Here is a 22,108-nt window from a genome sequence, read left to right on the forward strand (position 1 = left end):
TCACAGATGTGACTCTGAAAGTGATAAACATAAAACATTAAATAAAACCTTTTAATCAGTAACAATATATCAGCCTGCCAAGGAAGTAACTTGTAAAACTTACATTAACTAAAGATTGATGGTAAAGCTTACCCCTGCCTCACGCTTCGGTAACCTCTACTCGCAGGTCCCCACCCGCAACAAATATAACACCCACGAAACACATACCCACTGGAATAACCTGACAAGCACTGAACAACTGACCTCTCCACTCGGTCATAAACTTGAACCCATCCATTGGAAACCAAACTCCCTAGACAAACATAAACTCAAGTCAAACTCTCCTTACACTTTTGACATCACCCATTACTACAACAGTACAAACACCTTTTCAACACATCCCAAGACCCTTCACGTCCAAGATGCAACTTCCATAAAGAACACACTAAGTACTGACACCTGAATTGTTTTGCACTCTCAATACATAAATGGACACATAACATCAGAACACTTTACGAGCTGTCCCTACTGATGGACATATCCAGTTAAATGGAGTCACACAAGGGGCAAGAAGTAAGAAACATGAACTGCATAAAGATAGAAAAATAAAAGCAATTCACTGAAAATGAGAAATGGACTGATGCTATAGATGCAACTTGTTTAATAATGTACATACAGGTGGTACAATAAACCATAAACATTAAAATAAATACATGAAAGTGATGAGAAGTACATAATTTTTATTTATCTAGTCGAGGAAGTGACTGAAAATGATAAACAATAAACATTAAATAAAACCTTTCAATCAATAATGATATATCTGCCTGCCAAGGAGGGGAGTTATAACACTTATATTAACTAAATCACTAATGGTACAGATGTAACAAATAAATGAACAGACTAACTTTCATGTATTTTTTTTTTTTTTTTTTTTTTTTTATACTTTGTCGCTGTCTCCCGCGTTTGCGAGGTAGCGCAAGGAAACAGACGAAAGAAATGGCCCAACCCCCCCCATACACATGTACATACACACGTCCACACACGCAAATATACATACCCACACAGCCCTCCACGGCCCACCCCGGACGCTCCACATGCCCTGATTCAATCCACTGACAGCACGTCAACCCCTGTATACCACATCGCTCCAATTCACTCTATTCCTTGCCCTCCTTTCACCCTCCTGCATGTTCAGGCCCCGATCACACAAAATCCTTTTCACTCCATCTTTCCACCTCCAATTTGGTCTCCCTCTTCTCCTCGTTCCCTTCACCTCCGACACATATATCCTCTTGGTCAATCTTTCCTCACTCATTCTCTCCATGTGCCCAAACCATTTCAAAACACCCTCTTCTGCTCTCTCAACCACGCTCTTTTTATTTCCACACATCTCTCTTACCCTTACGTTACTTACTCGATCAAACCACCTCACACCACACATTGTCCTCAAACATCTCATTTCCAGCACATCCATCCTCCTGCGCACAACTCTATCCATAGCCCACGCCTCGCAACCATACAACATTGTTGGAACTACTATTCCTTCAAACATACCCATTTTTGCTTTCCGGGATAATGTTCTCGACTTCCACACATTTTTCAAGGCTCCCAAAATTTTCGCCCCCTCCCCCACCCTATGATCCACTTCCGCTTCCATGGTTCCATCCGCTGACAGATCCACTCCCAGATATCTAAAACACTTCACTTCCTCCAGTTTTTCTCCATTCAAACTCACCTCCCAATTGACTTGACCCTCAACCCTACTGTACCTAATAACCTTGCTCTTATTCACATTTACTCTTAACTTTCTTCTTCCACACACTTTTCCAAACTCAGTCACCAGCTTCTGCAGTTTCTCACATGAATCCGCCACCAGCGCTGTATCATCAGCGAACAACAACTGACTCACTTCCCAAGCTCTCTCATCCCCAACAGACTTCATACACTACTAAATTTAATAGTTTGCATATAAGAGGCCCAGAATCAAATGTATTACAGGGTCCCAGATATCTTTCCCCAGCCCAGCTCACAAACAATGCCAATAAGATAAAACTAAATGTCTGTTCTTGCCATTACTGTACTGTTTCAGCTCTTGGATAATGTAGTAAAATAATATCAAACATAAACGAAATAAAGAATAAATATATAATGGGAATGTAACTTCAATTAAAAAAGTCAACCTTAATCTAAAAGGTAAATAAGACTAACAATATCAGAACAAAGGTACAGTCCTAAGGATTATTCATTGTGCTAAGATGGCAAGGAAGAATAAAGTTATCAAATCATGATTCATGCCTGTTCCTACCTGAAAATCCCTCAGAAGGATGGCCACAGCAACAGAGTCTCCATAAATAGTGAACTCCAGTGCTGTTTCTTAGCCTTTAATGCCTTGCCATTAACAGGCCACTGGCAGAGGATAACCCTAATGCAGAGTTTGCAAAGGCTATTCATCAAAAAGAATACAAAATATATCTAAAATATATTGTACAATGACTTTAAACAAGTAAGATTATTACATCTTTCCCCGGGTATAGGGAAGAAATAATGCTTAATAATTTGAATTATTCATCTCTGAAGATACAGTATCAACCATCAACTCATCATTAAATGAGTCACATATATATATATATTTATTTATTTATCTATTTTGCTTTGTCGCTGTCTCCTGCGTTTGCGAGGTAGCGAAACAAAACAAACGAAAGAAATGGCCCAACCCACCCCCATACACAATGTACACACACACACGCCCACACACGCAAATATACATACCTATACATCTCAATGTACACATATATATACACACACAGACACATACATATATACCCATGCACACAATTCACACTGTCTGCCCCTATTCATTCCCATCGCCACCTCGCCACACATGGAATACCATCCCCCTCATGTGTGCGAGGTAGCACTAGGAAAAGACAACAAAGGCCCCATTCATTCACACTCAGTCTCCAGCTGTCATGCAATAATGCCCGAAACCACAGCTCCCTTTCCACATCCAGGCCCCACACAACTTTCCATGGTTTACCCCAGACGCTTCACATGCCCTGATTCAATCCACTGACAGCACGTCAACCCCGGAATACCACATCGATCCAATTCACTCTATTCCTTGCCCTCCTTTCACGCTCCTGCATGTTCAGGCCCCGATCACACAAAATCTTTTTCACTCCATCTTTCCACCTCCAATTTGGTCTCCCACTTCTCCTCGTTCCCTCCACCTCTGACACATATATCCTCTTGGTCAATCTTTCCTCACTCATTCTCTCCATGTGCCCAAACCATTTCAAAACACCCTCTTCTGCTCTCTCAACTACGCTCTTTTTATTTCCACACGTCTCTCTTACCCTTACGTTACTTACTCGATCAAACCACCTCACACCACACATTGTCCTCAAACATCTCATTTCCAGCACATCCACCCTCCTGCGCACAACTCTATCCATAGCCCACGCCTCGCAACCATACAACATTGTTGGAACCACTATTCCTTCAAACATACCCATTTTTGCTTTCCGAGATAATGTTCTCGACTTCCACACATTCTTCAAGGCTCCCAGGATTTTCGCCCCCTCCCCCACCCTATGATCTACTTCCGCTTCCATGCTTCCATCCGCTGCCAGATCCACTCCCAGATATCTAAAACACTTTACTTCCTCCAGTTTTTCTCCATTCAAACTTACCTCCCAACTGACTTGACCCTCAACCCTACTGTACCTAATAACCTTGCTCTTATTCACATTTACTCTTAACTTTCTTCTTTCACACACTTTACCAAACTCAGTCACCAGCTTCTGCAGTTTCTCACATGAATCAGCCACCAGCGCTGTATCATCAGCGAACAACAACTGACTCACTTCCCAAGCTCTCTCATCCCCAACAGACTTCATACTTGCCCCTCTTTCCAAAACTCTTGCATTTACCTCCCTAACAACCCCATCCATAAACAAATTAAACAACCATGGAGACATCACACACCCCTGCCGCAAACCTACATTCACTGAGAACCAATCACTTTCCTCTCTTCCTACACATACACATGCCTTACATCCTCGATAAAAACTTTTCACTACTTCTAATAACTTGCCTCCCACACCATATATTCTTAATACCTTCCACAGAGCATCTCTATCAACTCTATCATATGCCTTCTCCAGATCCATAAATGCTACATACAAATCCATTTGCTTTTCTAAGTATTTCTTACATACATTCTTCAAAGCAAACACCTGATCCACACATCCTCTACCACTTCTGAAACCAGAAAGTTAAGAGTAAATGTGAATAAGAGCAAGGTTATTAGGTACAGTAGGGTTGAGGGTCAAGTCAATTGGGAGGTGAGTTTGAATGGAGAAAAACTGGAGGAAGTGAAGTGTTTTAGATATCTGGGAGTGGATCTGTCAGCGGATGGAACCATGGAAGCGGAAGTGGATCATAGGGTGGGGGTGGGGGCGAAAATTTTGGGAGCCTTGAAAAATGTGTGGAAGTCGAGAACATTATCCCGGAAAGCAAAAATGGGTATGTTTGAAGGAATAGTGGTTCCAACAATGTTGTATGGTTGCGAGGCGTGGGCTATGGATAGAGTTGTGCGCAGGAGGATGGATGTGCTGGAAATGAGATGTTTGAGGACAATGTGTGGTGTGAGGTGGTTTGATCGAGTGAGTAACATAAGGGTAAGAGAGATGTGTGGAAATAAAAAGAGCGTGGTTGAGAGAGCAGAAGAGTGTGTTTTGAAGTGGTTTGGGCACATGGAGAGGATGAGTGAGGAAAGATTGACCAAGAGGATATATGTGTCGGAGGTGGAGCGAACAAGGAGAAGAGGGAGACCAAATTGGAGGTGGAAAGATGGAGTGAAAAAGATTTTGTGTGATCGGGGCCTGAACATGCAGGAGAGTGAAAGGAGGGCAAGGAATAGAGAGAATTGGAGCGATGTGGTATATATATATATATATATATATATATATATATATATATATATAAAACTTTTAGGAAGAGAGGAAAGTGACTGGTTCTCAGTGAATGTAGGTTTGCGGCAGGGGTGTGTGATGTCTCCATGGTTGTTTAATTTGTTTATGGATGGGGTTGTTAGGGAGGTGAATGCAAGAGTTTTGGAAAGAGGGGCAAGTATGAAGTCTGTAGGGGATGAGAGAGCTTGGGAAGTGAGTCAGTTGTTGTTCGCTGATGATACAGCGCTGGTGGCTGATTCATGTGAGAAACTGCAGAAGCTGGTGACTGAGTTTGGTAAAGTGTGTGAAAGAAGAAAGTTAAGAGTAAATGTGAATAAGAGCAAGGTTATTAGGTACAGTAGGGTTGAGGGTCAAGTCAATTGGGAGGTAAGTTTGAATGGAGAAAAACTGGAGGAAGTGTTTTAGATATCTGGGAGTGGATCTGGCAGCGGATGGAACCATGGAAGCGGAAGTGGATCATAGGGTGGGGGAGGGGGCGAAAATCCTGGGAGCCTTGAAGAATGTGTGGAAGTCGAGAACATTATCTCGGAAAGCAAAAATGGGTATGTTTGAAGGAATAGTGGTTCCAACAGTGTTGTATGGTTGCGAGGCGTGGGCTATGGATAGAGTTGTGCGCAGGAGGATGGATGTGCTGGAAATGAGATGTTTGAGGACAATGTACGGTGTGAGGTGGTTTGATCAAGTACGTAACGTAAGGGTAAGAGAGATGTGTGGAAATAAAAAGAGCGTGGTTAAGAGGGCAGAAGAGGGTGTTTTGAAATGGTTTGGGCACATGGAGAGAATGAGTGAGGAAAGATTGACCAAGAGGATATATGTGTCGGAGGTGGAGGGAACGAGGAGAAGTGGGAGACCAAATTGGAGGTGGAAAGATGGAGTGAAAAAGATTTTGTGTGATCGGGGCCTGAACATGCAGGAGGGTGAAAGGAGGGCAAGGAATAGTGTGAATTGGATCGATGTGGTATACCGGGGTTGACGTGCTGTCAGTGGATCGAATCAGGGCATGTGAAGCGTCTGGGGTAAACCATGGAAAGCTGTGTAGGTATGTATAGTTGCGTGGGTGGATGTATGTATATACATGTGTATGGGGGTGGGTTGGGCCATTCCTTTCGTCTGTTTCCTTGCGCTACCTCGCAAACGCGGGAGACAGCGACAAAGCAGAAAAAAAAAAATATATATATATATATTTTTTTGGTGAAGGCTCCAGTCACGAACAAAAGGCCAGGCCTTAATTGAAATATACAGAGAAGTATGGAAGGGGAAAAGAAAAGACAAGGGGAAGTATTTATGAATTTTGGAGATAGTGAAAAATCTATCTTTAAATGTGCCAGATGTGCCATGTCATAGTTATGAAGAAAGACATGAGAAAGTAAACAGTTCCAAATCTTCACACTGCAGGGAAAGAAACAGTTACCAAAACAGCCCACCCTTGAGTTATCAATGGCCACACAGTAATCATGCGACACAGCAGCTTGTAGAGTATTGTATGGTTAAGCTAGTGATGGGAGCAAACAAGCATCCAGCTCTTGGGAGCAAAAACCAAAGTAGTACCAATAATAGAGGGAAAGTGAACCAACATTGCAGCATAGGGCAAGAGGGTTAAGTCTGGAAGTTGGTCTGGGATAGTTTATAAGTCAGACCACTTTCAACTCAACTCTGTCAAGGAAGGATGCAGAGCTAGAACCACACCATACAAGGAAAAATCAATCCTTTGCATAAACGAAGCAACTGTTCAGATGTAGTTTCGACACCTAAATAGGACTCCCAGTTTATCAAAGACAGACTTAGCTATTCCTGTAATGTGGGGTTTCCAAGAAAGAGTGGATGTTAGGGCAATACCAAGTATGTTCATTGAGCCAAGAGGTTGAATTACAGAACCATCAAAGGAGAGACGAGAGTTGTGAGGAGTGTTTGATACAGAGATGGGGAAATGACAGGACCTTGAGGGACATCACTGTTGATGGAGAAAAGGGTGGGAGGCTGATCCATCAACAACAGAGACAAATTGGCATTAGTGGAAGCTAATATAATGGAGCAAAGTGAGGGAGGGAAGCCAAATTAGGGCAGCTTAGAAATTAGACCCCAATGCCACACCCTGTCTAAAGCTTTGGATATGTCAAGGGCAACTACATATGACTTCCCAAAATCTTTCAGGGATGATGACCAAATCTTAGTAAGATGGGAAAGAATTCAACCAGTGGATCTCGCCAATTGGAAGCCATATTAGTGATCAGAGAGAAGGCTGTGAGATTCAAGGTGTCTAGGGATATGGGAGCTAAGGAGGGATTCAAAGACTTCGGAAATGGTAATGTCAAAGCAAGAGGAAGATAGTTAAAGGGGTCAGAACACTCACCTTTCATAGGGATGGGATGTATTAATGTATGCTTCCAAGAAGAAGGATAAGTTTTGGCTTTTAAACAGAAATGGAACATACGAGCAAGCACAGGTGCAAGTTCAGATTCACATCTTTCAGTACATGGGGATGAATGCCATCAGGACCATAAGCCCTGCTTGTGTCCAAAGAAAGAAGCACTTTTTGGACAGAATGAAAAGAGATTACAAAGAGGGGCATAGGATTAGTAAATGGAGCAACTGGGGGTGGAGGGATATTAGAGTTATCCAAGGTGGAGTTAGAGGAGAAATTGGAACTAATGAGAGTTGCTCTGTCTATGGCACAGACAAATATAGTACTGTCAGAATGCAAAAGTGAAGACATCGTTTCAGATGTCTTTTCCTAAACACCAGAAAGATCCATCAGTGGATTATGAGGAGAGGTTATCGCAATTCTTTTGAATAAAGGAGCACTTTGCCTCACAGATAACATGATTGCAGTGATTACAGACAGTAATAAAAGCTGATTGGGAGCCAGAGAAGGGGGAATTTTCCAAGCACAATATGCCTGATCCCTTGCTTGAGTGGCCTCAAACAGGAACGGTTGAACTATGGATTGGGTGAAGAGGTTGTCTTGGAGGAAGAGAGAATAAACACTTCCAAGCATAGCAACAGCAATGCGTTTGGCAGGGACAGGAGCTTCTTTCATCATTTCACATTATGATTACTGTGATAATAAGTATGGTTCAAAGTCATAAAATCACATAACTTCAAAAGCAATGGATATATGTGGGACAAAGTGGACCTCATCCTAATACAAATAATTTGAGTAATGACACCCCCTTGGATGAAATGCCAACACCAAGCTGTGTTTAGAGTGTGCCATTACTAGCAATCCAATACCACCAAAAGTTTTTTGTTTCTCCATGGTTAAGTTAATGCTTATGTCACTTGTTTTTGTATTTTATTCTTCTAGGATGTCTTTTCATTTCATAAGGGAGAAACAAGTTCTTTGACTTTCCCTTATTATTTCATTAGGATGTGTATTGGTGTCTGGCTACTTATCCTTCCTTATTTCTACATTAAATTTCATTTTACTGCCTCATCTGAACAACAGTTATGCAACCTGGTTGGCATACACTGTTATTCAGGTATATTTTGACATATTTTGGGGTTTTGCTGTACCAGCAGCTTGAAATGCACTCTTCTTCAACTTTGAAACATCTGATGCAGAAGTAATGCCATCTAATCAAAGGATTCAAGACTAGGCTTAACATAAGACTTATAAACCAAACCAATATCTGTAAAAAACTTGCAAGTTCTAAAGTCAGACTCAGAAAAATAAAATCTTTATACTTGATTTTTTTTTTTTTTTATTATACTTTGCCGCTGTCTCCCGCGTTTGCGAGGTAGCGCAAGGAAACAGACGAAAGAAATGGCCCAACCCCCCCCCCATACACATGTATATACATACATCCACACACGCAAATATACATACCTACACAGCTTTCCATGGTTTACCCCAGACGCTTCACATGCCTTGATTCAATCCACTGACAGCACGTCAACCCCGGTATACCACATCGCTCCAATTCACTCTATTCCTTACCCTCCTTTCACCCTCCTGCATATTCAGGCCCCGATCACACAAAATCTTTTTCACTCCATCTTTCCACCTCCAATTTGGTCTCCCTCTTCTCCTCGTTCCCTCCATCTCCGACACATATATCCTCTTGGTCAATCTTTCCTCACTCATTCTCTCCATGTGCCCAAACCACTTCAAAACACCCTCTTCTGCTCTCTCAACCACGCTCTTTTTATTTCCACACATCTCTCTTACCCTTACGTTACTCACTCGATCAAACCACCTCACACCACACACTGTCCTCAAACATCTCATTTCCAGCACATCCATCCTCCTGCGCACAACTCTATCCATAGCCCACGCCTCGCAACCATACAACATTGTTGGAACCACTTTTCCTTCAAACATACCCATTTTTGCTTTCCGAGATAATGTTCTCGACCTCCACACATTCTTCAAGGCCCCCAGAATTTTCGCCCCCTCCCCCACCCTATGATCCACTTCCGCTTCCATGGTTCCATCTGCTGCCACATCCACTCCCAGATATCTAAAACACTTCACTTCCTCCAGTTTTTCTCCATTCAAACTCACCTCCCAATTGACTTGACCCTCAACCCTACTGTACCTAATAACCTTGCTCTTATTCACATTTACTCTTAACTTTCTTCTTCCACACACTTTACCAAACTCAGTCACCAGCTTCTGCAGTTTCTCACATGAATCAGCCACCAGCGCTGTATCATCAGCGAACAACAACTGACTCACTTCCCAAGCTCTCTCATCCACAACAGACTTCATACTTGCCCCTCTTTCCAAAACTCTTGCATTTACCTCCCTAACAACCCCATCCATAAACAAATTAAACAACCATGGAGACATCACACACCCCTGCCGCAAACCTACATTCACTGAGAACCAATCACTTTCCTCTCTTCCTACACGTACACATGCCTTACATCCTCGATAAAAACTTTTCACTGCTTCTAACAACTTTCCTCCCACACCATATATTCTTAATACCTTCCACAGAGCATCTCTATCAACTCTATCATATGCCTTCTCCAGATCCATAAATGCTACATACAAATCCATTTGCTTTTCTAAGTATTTCTCACATACATTCTTCAAAGCAAACACCTGATCCACACATCCTCTACCACTTCTGAAACCACACTGCTCTTCCCCAATCTGATGCTCTGTACATGCCTTCACCCTCTCAATCAACACCCTCCCATATAATTTACCAGGAATACTCAACAAACTTATACCTCTGTAATTTGAGCACTCACTCTTATCCCCTTTGCCTTTGTACAATGGCACTATGCACCCATTCCGCCAATCCTCAGGCACCTCACCATGAGTCATACATACATTAAATAACCTTACCAACCACTCAACAATACAGTCACCCCCTTTTTTAATAAATTCCACTGCAATACCATCCAAACCTGCTGCCTTGCCGGCTTTCATCTTCTGCAAAGCTTTCACTACCTCTTCTCTGTTTACCAAATCATTTTCCCTAACCCTCTCACTTTGCACACCACCTCGACCAAAACACCCTATATCTGCCACTCTATCATCAAACACATTCAACAAACCTTCAAAATACTCACTCCATCTCCTTCTCACATCACCACTACTTGTTATCACCTCCCCATTTGCGCCCTTCACTGAAGTTCCCATTTGCTCCCTTGTCTTACGCACTTTATTTACCTCCTTCCAGAACATCTTTTTATTCTCCCTAAAATTTAATGATACTCTCTCACCCCAACTCTCATTTGCCCTTTTTTTCACCTCTTGCACCTTTCTCTTGACCTCCTGTCTCTTTCTTTTATACATCTCCCACTCAATTGCATTTTTTCCCTGCAAAAATTGTCCAAATGCCTCTCTCTTCTCTTTCACTAATACTCTTACTTCTTCATCCCACCACTCACTACCCTTTCTAATCAAACCACCTCCCACTCTTCTCATGCCACAAGCATCTTTTGTGCAATCCATCACTGATTCCCTAAATACATCCCATTCCTCCCCCACTCCCCTTACTTCCATTGTTCTCACCTTTTTCCATTCTGTACTCAGTCTCTCCTGGTACTTCCTCACACAGGTCTCCTTCCCAAGCTCACTTACTCTCACCACCCTCTTCACCCCAACATTCACTCTTCTTTTCTGAAAACCCATACAAATCTTCACCTTAGCCTCCACAAGATAATGATCAGACATCCCTCCAGTTGCACCTCTCAGCACATTAACATCCAAAAGTCTCTCTTTCGCACGCCTGTCAATTAACACGTAATCCAATAACGCTCTCTGGCCATCTCTCCTACTTACATAAGTATACTTATGTATATCTCGCTTTTTAAACCAGGTATTCCCAATCATCAGTCCTTTTTCAGCACATAAATCTACAAGCTCTTCACCATTTCCATTTACAACACTGAACACCCCATGTATACCAATTATTCCCTCAACTGCCACATTACTCACCTTTGCATTCAAATCACCCATCACTATAACCCGGTCTCGTGCATCAAAACCACTAACACACTCATTCAGCTGCTCCCAAAACACTTGCCTCTCATGATCTTTCTTCTCATGCCCTGGTGCATATGCACCAATAATCACCCACCTCTCTCCATCAACTTTCAGTTTTACCCATATTAATCGAGAATTTACTTTCTTACATTCTATCACATACTCCCACAACTCCTGTTTCAGGAGTATTGCTACTCCTTCCCTTGCTCTTGTCCTCTCACTAACCCCTGACTTTACTCCCAAGACATTCCCAAACCACTCTTCCCCTTTACCCTTGAGCTTCGTTTCACTCAGAGCCAAAACATCCAGGTTCCTTTCCTCAAACATACTACCTATCTCTCCTTTTTTCACATCTTGGTTACATCCACACACATTTAGGCACCCCACTCTGAGCCTTTGAGGAGGATGAGCACTCCCCGCGTGACTCCTCCTTCTGTTTCCCATTTTAGAAAGTTAATACAAGGAGGGGAGGATTTCTGGCCCCCCGCTCCCGTCCCCTCTAGTCGCTTTCTACGACACGCGAGGAATACGTGGGAAGTATTCTTTCACCCCTATCCCCAGGGATAATATACATATATATATACATATACACATACACACACACACGCACATATACACACACACACACATACATATATATACATATGAAAAATGTAAGAAACAATTTAGAAAACTGAAACCTCTAGCTTGAAATGAATGAAAAAATGAAACATGAATCTTTCATATACAATACAAATGTGTACATAAAAATATGATGCCTTTTAAGATACTTTGTAAAAAAATTTACTTTAGAATATCAAGTGAATACTCCATCAGCAGCTGCTGTCATTCTGAGCCCTCCAAGTGTGCACAGCAGACAGCAGATATTCCTTATTGGCCTCGTCACCCTCATTTTCCACCCAAAGCTTCAGGAGAAATGCAACTTGGCTCTCCACGCTATCCTCCTTCTCTGCTTTATCTTTCTCAATAAAATCAATCTCATCATTTTTGAATCCAAGCTTTTTGAAGAGAAGTTTCCATTTGTCTTTTCCCAGTTTGTCTAAGTTTTTGGCGAGGGCTCTCTGCTCCTCCTCAGTGATGGCTTTAATCTCAGGTCGCTCCTCATCTCCTCCATCCTCCTCCATATCCTCCACCTCCTCCTTTACTCCATCATTCTGTTCGAGAACTGCAATGACCTTTTCCTCTTCTTTTTCATCTTCTTAAAAAATATATACATGAATAAAGTGTCAAGGAATAAATTTCACTGCCAGACAGCTAGAAGGGCGATTCATTCAAAATAATCATAAATGAACAACTTAAGTCAAAAGATAAGCATATTATATGATGAATGAAGAACCAATAAATACTAGGGTTATTTTCAACAACTTGCTAAGTCACAGAAATTACCTTGCTATACAAAATCAACATGTAAAATTATGTTAAATCAAAATTCTGATATATTACAAATATGATCACCTTTATTGCTCTGACCTGTTGGAGTGTGTGCAGATGAGTATACGGGTGTCAGGTTCCTGGAGTATTTGTTTGATGCCCTGTGCCAACGTATAGGTCTTTCCTGTCCCATAAGGACCTGAGTGTGGATACCAAGCTCTCATTCTGATGTTTTCACATATACACATTCCACTTAGTGTTATATGATACATCACATTATAATAAAAGAAAAATATATCAATTCTTCTGAGAACATAAACATATCTAAACAGAACAACTGTTGTATTATTTTTTTTATTTTGCTTTGTCGCTGTCTCCCGCGTTTGCGAGGTAGCGCAAGGAAACAGACGAAAGAAATGGCCCAACCCACCCACATACACATGTATATACACACACATCCACACACACAAATATACATACCTATACATCTCAATGTACACATATATATACACACACAGACACATACATATATACCCACGCACACAATTCACACTATCTGCCTTTATTCATTCCCATCGCCACCTCGCCACACATGGAATAACATCCCCCTCCCCCCTCATGTGTGCGAGGTAGCGCTAGGAAAAGACAACAAAGGCCTCATTCATTCACACTCAGTCTCTAGGTGTCATGCAATAATGCCCCAAACCACAGCTCCCTTTCCACATCCAGGCCCCACACAACTTTCCATGGTTTACCCCAGACGCTTCACATGCCTTGATTCAATCCACTGACAGCACGTCAACCCCGGTATACCACATCGATCCAATTCACATTATTCCTTGCCCTCCTTTCACCCTCCTGCATGTTCAGGCCCCGATCACTCAAAATCTTTTTCACTCCATCTTTCCACCTCCAATTTGGTCTCCCACTTCTCCTCGTTCCCTCCACCTCCGACACATATATCCTCTTGGTCAATCTTTCCTCACACATTCTCTCCATGTGCCCAAACCATTTCAAAACACCCTCTTCTGCTCTCTCAACCACGCTCTTTTTATTTCCACACATCTCTCTTACCCTTACATTACTTACTCGATCAAACCACCTCACACCACACATTGTCCTCAAACATCTCATTTCCAGCACATCCACCCTCCTGTGCACAACTCTATCCATAGCCCACGCCTCGCAACCATACAACATTGTTGGAACCACTATTCCTTCAAACATACCCATTTTTTCTTTCCGAGATAATGTTCTCGACTTCCACACATTCTTCAAGGCTCCCAGGATTTTCGCCCCCTCCCCCACCCTATGATTCACTTCTGCTTCCATGGTTCCATCCGCTGCCACATCCACTCCCAGATATCTAAAACACTTTACTTCCTCCAGTTTTTCTCCATTCAAACTTACCTCCCAATTGACATGACCCTCAACCCGACTGTACCTAATTACCGTGCTCTTATTCACATTTACTCTTAACTTTCTTCTTCCACACACTTTACCAAACTCAGTCACCAGCTTCTGCAGCTTCTCACATGAATCAGCCACCAGCGCTGTATCATCAGCGAACAACAACTGACTCACTTCCCAAGCTCTCTCATCCACAACAGACTTCATTCTTGCCCCTCTTTCCAAAACTCTTGCATTCACCTCCCTAACAACCCCATCCATAAACAAATTAAACAACCATGGAGACATCACACACCCCTGCCGCAAACCTACATTCACTGAGAACCAATCACTTTCCTCTCTTCCTACACGTACACATGCCTTACATCCTCGATAAAAACTTTTCACTACTTCTAACAACTTGCCACCCACACCATATATTATTAATACCTTCCACAGAGCATCTCTATCAACTCTATCACATGCCTTCTCCAGATCCATAAATGCTACATACAAATCCATTTGCTTTTCTAAGTATTTCTCACATACATTCTTCAAAGCAAACACCGGATCCACACATCCTCTACCACTTCTGAAACCACACTGCTCTTCCCCAATCTGATGCTCTGTACATGCCTTCACCCTCTCAATCAATACCCTCCCATATAATTTACCAGGAATACTCAACAAACTTGTACCTCTGTAATTTGAGCACTCACTCTTATCCCCTTTGCCTTTGTACAATGGCACTATGCACCCATTCCGCCAATCCTCAGGCACCTCACCATGAGTCATACATACATTAAATCACCTTACCAACCACTCAACAATACAGTCACCCCCTTTTTTAATAAATTCCACTGCAATACCATCCAAACCTGCTGTCTTGCCGGCTTTCATCTTCCGCAAAGCTTTTACTACCTCTTCTCTGTTTACCAAATCATTTTCCCCAACCCTCTCACTTTGCACACCACCTCGAACAAGATACCCTATATCTGCCACTCTATCATCAAACACATTCAACAAACCTTCAAAATACTCACTCCATCTCCTTCTCACATCACCACTACTTGTTATCACCTCCCCATTAGCGCCCTTCACTGAAGTTCCCATTTGCTCCCTTGTCTTACGCACTTTATTTACCTCCTTCCAGAACATCTTTTTATTCTCCCTAAAATTTAATGATACTCTCTCGCCCCAACTCTCATTTGCCCTCTTTTTCACCTCTTGCACCTTTCTCTTGACCTCCTGTCTCTTTCTTTTATACATCTCCCACTCAATTGCATTTTTTCCCTGCAGAAATCGTCCAAATGCCTCTCTCTTCTCTTTCACTAATACTCTTACTTCTTCATCCCACCACTCACTACCCTTTCTAATCAAACCACCTCCCACGCTTCTCATGCCACAAGCATCTTTTGCGCAATCCATCTCTGATTCCCTAAATACATCCCATTCCTCCCCCACTCCCCTTACTTCCATTGTTCTCACCTTTTCCATTCTGTACTCAGTCTCTCCTGGTACTTCCTCACACAAGTCTCCTTCCCAAGCTCACTTACTCTCACCACCCTCTTCACCCCAATATTCACTCTTCTTTTCTGAAAACCCATACAAATCTTCACCTTAGCCTCCACAAGATAATGATCAGACATCCCTCCAGTTGCACCTCTCAGCACATTAACATCCAAAAGTCTCTCTTTCGCACGCCTGTCAATTAACACGTAATCCAATAACGCTCTCTGGCCATCTCTCCTACTTACATAAGTATACTTATGTATATCTCGCTTTTTAAACCAGGTATTCCCAATCATCAGTCCTTTTTCAGCACATAAATCTACAAGCTCTTCACCATTTCCATTTACAACACTGAACACCCCATGTATACCAATTATTCCCTCAACTGCCACATTACTCACCTTTGCATTCAAATCACCCATCACTATAACCCGGTCTCGTGCATCAAAACCACTAACACACTCATTCAGCTGCTCCCAAAACACTTGCCTCTCATGATCTTTCTTCTCATGCCCAGGTGCATATGCACCAATAATCACCCATCTCTCTCCATCAACTTTCAGTTTTACCCATATTAATCGGGAATTTAGTTTCTTACATTCTATCACATACTCCCACAACTCCTGTTTCAGGAGTACTGCTACTCCTTCCCTTGCTCTTGTCCTCTCACTAACCCCTGACTTTACTCCCAAGACATTCCCAAACCACTCTTCCCCTTTACCCTTGAGCTTCGTTTCACTCAGAGCCAAAACATCCAGGTTCCTTTCCTCAAACATACTACCTATCTCTCCTTTCTTCTCATCTTGGTGAATGCAAGAGTTTTGGAAAGAGGGGCAAGTATGAAGTCTGTTGGGGATGAGAGAGCTTGGGAAGTGAGTCAGTTGTTGTTCGCTGATGATACAGCGCTGGTGGCTGATTCATGTGAGAAACTGCAGAAGCTGGTGACTGAGTTTGGAAAAGTGTGTGGAAGAAGAAAGTTAAGAGTAAATGTGAATAAGAGCAAGGTTATTAGGTACAGTAGGGTTGAGGGTCAAGTCAATTGGGAGGTGAGTTTGAATGGAGAAAAACTGGAGGAAGTGAAGTGTTTTAGATATCTGGGAGTGGATCTGGCAGCGGATGGAACCATGGAAGCGGAAGTGGATCATAGGGTGGGGGAGGGGGCGAAAATTCTGGGGGCCTTGAAGAATGTGTGGAAGTCGAGAACATTATCTCGGAAAGCAAAAATGGGTATGTTTGAAGGAATAGTGGTTCCAACAATGTTGTATGGTTGCGAGGCGTGGGCTATGGATAGAGTTGTGCGCAGGAGGATGGATGTGCTGGAAATGAGATGTTTGAGGACAATGTGTGGTGTGAGGTGGTTTGATCGAGTGAGTAACGTAAGGGTAAGAGAGATGTGTGGAAATAAAAAGAGCGTGGTTGAGAGAGCAGAAGAGGGTGTTTTGAAGTGGTTTGGGCACATGGAGAGGATGAGTGAGGAAAGATTGACCAAGAGGATATATGTGTCAGAGGTGGAGGGAACAAGGAGGAGAGGGAGACCAAATTGGAGGTGGAAAGATGGAGTGAAAAAGATTTTGTGTGATTGGGGCCTGAACATGCAGGAGGGTGAAAGGAGGGCAAGGAATAGAGTGAATTGGAGCGATGTGGTATACCGGGGTTGACATGCTGTCAGTGGATTGAAGCAGGGCATGTGAAGCGTCTGGGGTAAACCATGGAAAGCTGTGTAGGTATGTATATTTGCGTGTGTGGATGTATGTATATACATGTGTATGGGGGGGGGTTGGGCCATTTCTTTCGTCTGTTTCCTTGCGCTACCTCGCAAACGCGGGAGACAGCGACAAAGTATAATAAAAAAAAAAAAATATATATATATATATATATATATATAAATATATAGGGATAGGGGAGAAAGAATACTTCCTACGTATTCCCGCATGTCATAAGAGGTAACTAAAGGGGGCGGGAGCAGGGAGCTGGAAAGCCCCCTTCCTTGTATTTAAATTTCTATAAGGGAAGCAGAAGAAGGAGTCATGCGAGGTGTGCTCATCCTCCTCGAAGGCTTAGATTGAGGTGTCTAAATGTGTGTGGATGTAACCAAAATGAGAAAACGGATAGGTATTATGTTTGAGGAAAGGAATCTGGATGTTTTGGCTCTCAGTAAAGGAAGCTCAAGGGTAAAGGGAAAGTGGTTTCGGAATGTCTTGGGAGTAAGCTAACAGGTTAATGAGAGGACAAGAGCAAAGCACTACTCATAAAACAGGAGTTGTGGGAATATGTGAGTGTAAGAAAGTAAATTCTAGAGTGAAATGGGTAAAACTGAAAGTGGATGGAGAGATATAGGTGATTACTGGTGCCTATGAGATGAAAGATCATGAGAGGCAAGAGTTTTGGGAGCAGCTGAGTGAGTGTGTAAGCAACTTTGATGCAAGAGACTGGGTTATAGTGATGGGTGATTTGAATGCAAAGGTGAATAATATGGCAGTAAAGGGTATAATTGGTGTACATGGGGTGTTCAGTGTTGTAAATGGAAATGAAGAGTTTGTAGATTTGTGTGCTGAAAAAGGATTGGTGATTGGGAATACCTGGTTTAAGAAGAGAGATATACATAAGTATACATATGGAAGTAGAAGAGATGACCACAGGGCGTTACTGGGTTATGTGTTAATTGACAGGCGTGTGAAAGAGAGACTTTGGATGTTAATGTGCTGAGAGAGGCATCTGGAGGGATGTCCGATCACTATCTTGTGAAGGCAAAGGTGAACATTTTTAGAGGTTTACAGAAAAGAAGAGAGAATGGGAAGAGAGGGGTGAGAGTAAGTGAGTTTTGAAAGGTGACTTGTGAGAGGAAGTACTAGGAGAGATTGAGTGCAGAATGGCAAAATGTGAGAGCAAATGATGTAAGGGGTGTGGGGGAGGAAGGGGATGTATCTAGGGAAGCAGTGATGGCTTGCGCAAAAGATGCTTGCAGCATGAAAAAGGTGGGAGATGGGCAGATTACAATGGGTAGTGAGTGTGGGATGAAGACGTAAGATTTTTAGTGAAAGAGAAGAGATAGGCATTTGGACAATTTTTGCAGGAAAGTAGTGCAAATGACTGAGAAAGGTATAAAAGGAAGCAGCAGGAGGTCAAGAGAAAGATGCAAGAGGTGAAAAAGAGGGCAAATGAGAGTTGGGGTGAGAGAGTATCTTTAAATTTTAGGGAGAATAAAAAGATGTTTTGGAAGGAAGTAAATATAGTGCATAAGACGAGAACAAATGGAAACATCAGTGAAGAAGCTAACGGGGAGGTAATAACAAGTTGTGATGAAGTGAAAAGATGATGCGAGTATTTTGAAGGTTTGTTGAATGTGTTTGATGATAGAGTGACAGATATAGGGTGCTTTGGTTGGGGTGGTGTGCGAAGAGAGTGAGTCAGGGAGAATGGTTTGGTAAATAGACAAGAGGTAGTGAAAGCTTTGTGGAAGATGAAAGCTGGTAAGGCTGCAGGTTTGGATGGTATTGCGATGGGATTTATTAAAAGAGGGGTGACTGTGGTGTTGATTGGATGGTGAGGATATTCATTGTATGTATGGATCATGGTGAAGTGCCTGAGGACTGGCAGAATGCAAGCATAGTGCTATTGTAAAAATGCAAAGGGGATAAAGGTGAGTGTTTAAATTACAGCAGGATAAGTCTATTGAATATTCCTGGGGAATTTTATGGGAGGATATTGATTGAGAGGGTAAAGGCATGTACAAAACATCAGACTGGGGAAGAGCCGTGAGGTTTCAAAAGTGGTAGAGGATGTGTGGATCAGGTGTTTGCTTTGAAGAATGTATGTGAGAAATACTTAGAAAAACAAATGGATTTGTATGTAGCATTTATGGATCTGGAAAAGGCATATGATAGGGTTGACAGAGATGCTTTGTAGAAGGTTTTAAAAGCATATGGTGTGGGACGTAAGTTGCTAGAAGCAATGAAAATTTTTTGCCAAGAATGTAAGGCATGTGTACAAGTAGGAAGAGAGGAAAGTGATTGGTTCCCAGTGAATGGCAGTTTGCGGCAGGGGTGCGTGATGTCTCCATGGTTGTTAAATTTGTTTATAGATGGGGTGGGTAGGAAGGTGAATGCAAGAGTTTTGGAGAGAGGGACAAGTATACAGTCTGTTGTGGATGAGAGGGCTTGGGAAGTGAGTTAGTTGTTATTTGCTTATGATACAGTTCTGGTTGCTGATTCAGGTGAGAAACTGCAGAAGTTGTTGACTGAGTTTGGTAAAGTGTGTGAAAGAAGAAAGTTGAGACTACATGTAAATAAGAGCAAGGTTATTAGGTTCAGTAGGGTTGAGGGACAAGTTAATTGGGAGGTAAGTTTGAATGGTGTAAAACTTGAAGAAGTGAAGTGTTTTAGATATTTGGGAGTGGACTTAGCAGCGGATGGAACCATAAAAGCGGAAGTGAGTCACAGGGTGGGTTGGGGCAAAGATTCTGGGAGCGTTGAAGAATGTGTGGAAGGTGAAAACGTTATCTCGGAGCAAAAATGGGTATGTTTGAAGGAATAGCGGTTCTGACAGTTATATGGTTATGAGGCATGGGCTATAGATAGGGTAGTGCAGAGGAAGGTGGATGTGTTGGAAATGATATGTTTGAGGACAATATGTGGTGTGAGGTGGTTTGATCGAGTAAGTAATGAAAGGGTTACAGAAATGTGTGGTAAACAAAAAGTGTGGCTGAGAGAGCAGAGGAGGGTGTGTTGAAATGGTTTGGTCACATGGAGAGAATGAAAGAGGAAAGACTGACAAAAAGGATAATGTGTCAGAGGTAGAGGGAATAAGGAGAGGCGGGAGACCAAATTGGAGGTAGAAGGATGGAGTGAAAAAGAATTTGAGCGATCGGGGCCTGGACATATATGAGGGTGAAAAGTGTGTAAGGAATAGAGTGAATTGGAATGGTGTGATATAACGGGGTCGACATACTGTCAATGGATTGAACCATGGCATGTGAAGCATCTGGGGTAAACCATGGATATCTGTGGGGCCTGGATGTGGAAAGGGAGTTGTGGTTTTGGTGCATTAAACAAGACAGTGAGACACGAGTGTAAACGAATGTGGGTTTTTTGTCTTTTCCTAGCACTACCTCACGGGACGGGGGAGGGGGGTGGATGCTATTTCATGTGTGGCGGGATGGCAACAGGGATGGATGAAATCAAGTATGAAAATGTAAATATATATATATATGTATGTATACATTGAAATGTATATGTATGTATAAGTGTGTGTGCGGGCGTCTATGTATATACATGTGTATGTGGGTTGGTTGGGCCATTCCTCATCTGTTTCTTAGCGATACCTCGCTAATGTGGGAGACAGCGCTAAGTATGATATATACAAATTAATAATATATTCAATTTTTCATACATATTCACCATTTCTTGCATTAGCAAGGACATTAAGGACAGAATGTGGCTTTTTTGTCTTTCCTAGTGCTACCTTGTTGGGGGATGCTATTTCATGTGTTGCGGGATGGCGATGAGAATGGATGAAGGCAGCAAGTATGAATATGTAAAAGTGTTATATATGTATAAGTCTGTGTATGTATATATATGTATACAGTGAAATGTATATGCATGTATAAATGCGTGTGCAGGCGTCTATGTACATGTATGTGTATGTGGGTGGGTTGGGCCATTCCTTGTCTGTTTCCTTGCTCTACCTCACTAATGTAGGAGATGGCGGTTAAGTAATATAAATATAAATTAATAATCTTTTTATACATATTCGCCATTTAACGCATTAGCGTGGTAGCTTTAAGAACAGAGGACTGAGCCTTAGAGAGAAAATTCTCACTTGGCCCCCTCCTCTGTTCCCTCTTTTGGTAAAGTAAAAACTGGAGTGGAGGATTACTAGCCCTCCACTCCCTCCCCTTTTAATCGCCTTCTACAACACACAGGGAATACATGGGAAGTATTCTTTCTCCCCTATCCCCAGGAATATAGGGGAGAGGGGAGAAAGAATACTTCCCATGTATTCCCTGCATGTTGTAGAAGGTGACCAAATGGGGCGGGAGAGGGAGGGTTGAAAATCCCCGCCTCTCGTTTATAATTTTCCAAAGAAAGAAACAAAGAAGGGGGCCTAATGAGCATATTTCCTCTAAGGCTTGGTCCTCTGTTCTTAACGCTATCTCATTAATGCAGGAAATGGCAAATATGTATCAAAAGAAATTCATTGTTTTATCATCTATCATTTATTATACTTAATCCCTGTCTCCCGCGTTAGCAAGGGAGCATATGGAAACAGAGAAAAGAATGGCCCAACCCATCCACATACACATGTATATTCATAAACGCCCATATACATACCCATACATTTCAACATATATACTTTTTATTTTATTTATTTTGCTTTGTCGCTGTCTCCCGCTTTTGCGAGGTAGCGCAAGGAAACAGACGAAAGAAATGGCCCAACC

At 42.3% G+C, this 22,108-nt stretch overlaps 1 protein-coding gene across 1 annotated transcript in view; it reads right to left on the reverse strand.

Annotated features, from left to right (window-relative positions):
• Positions 1-22,108, reverse strand: part of Helz (Helicase with zinc finger) — a 292,336-nt gene that overhangs the window by 206,437 nt on the left and 63,791 nt on the right. Inside the window, exon 5 of the mRNA XM_071662257.1 lies at positions 12,871-12,970. Coding sequence (XP_071518358.1) covers positions 12,871-12,970 — 100 coding nt within the window. The remainder of the gene's footprint in view (positions 1-12,870; positions 12,971-22,108) is intronic.

This window comes from Panulirus ornatus, chromosome 6 (genome assembly GCF_036320965.1).
Source record: "Panulirus ornatus isolate Po-2019 chromosome 6, ASM3632096v1, whole genome shotgun sequence".
Taxonomy (NCBI): domain Eukaryota; kingdom Metazoa; phylum Arthropoda; class Malacostraca; order Decapoda; family Palinuridae; genus Panulirus; species Panulirus ornatus.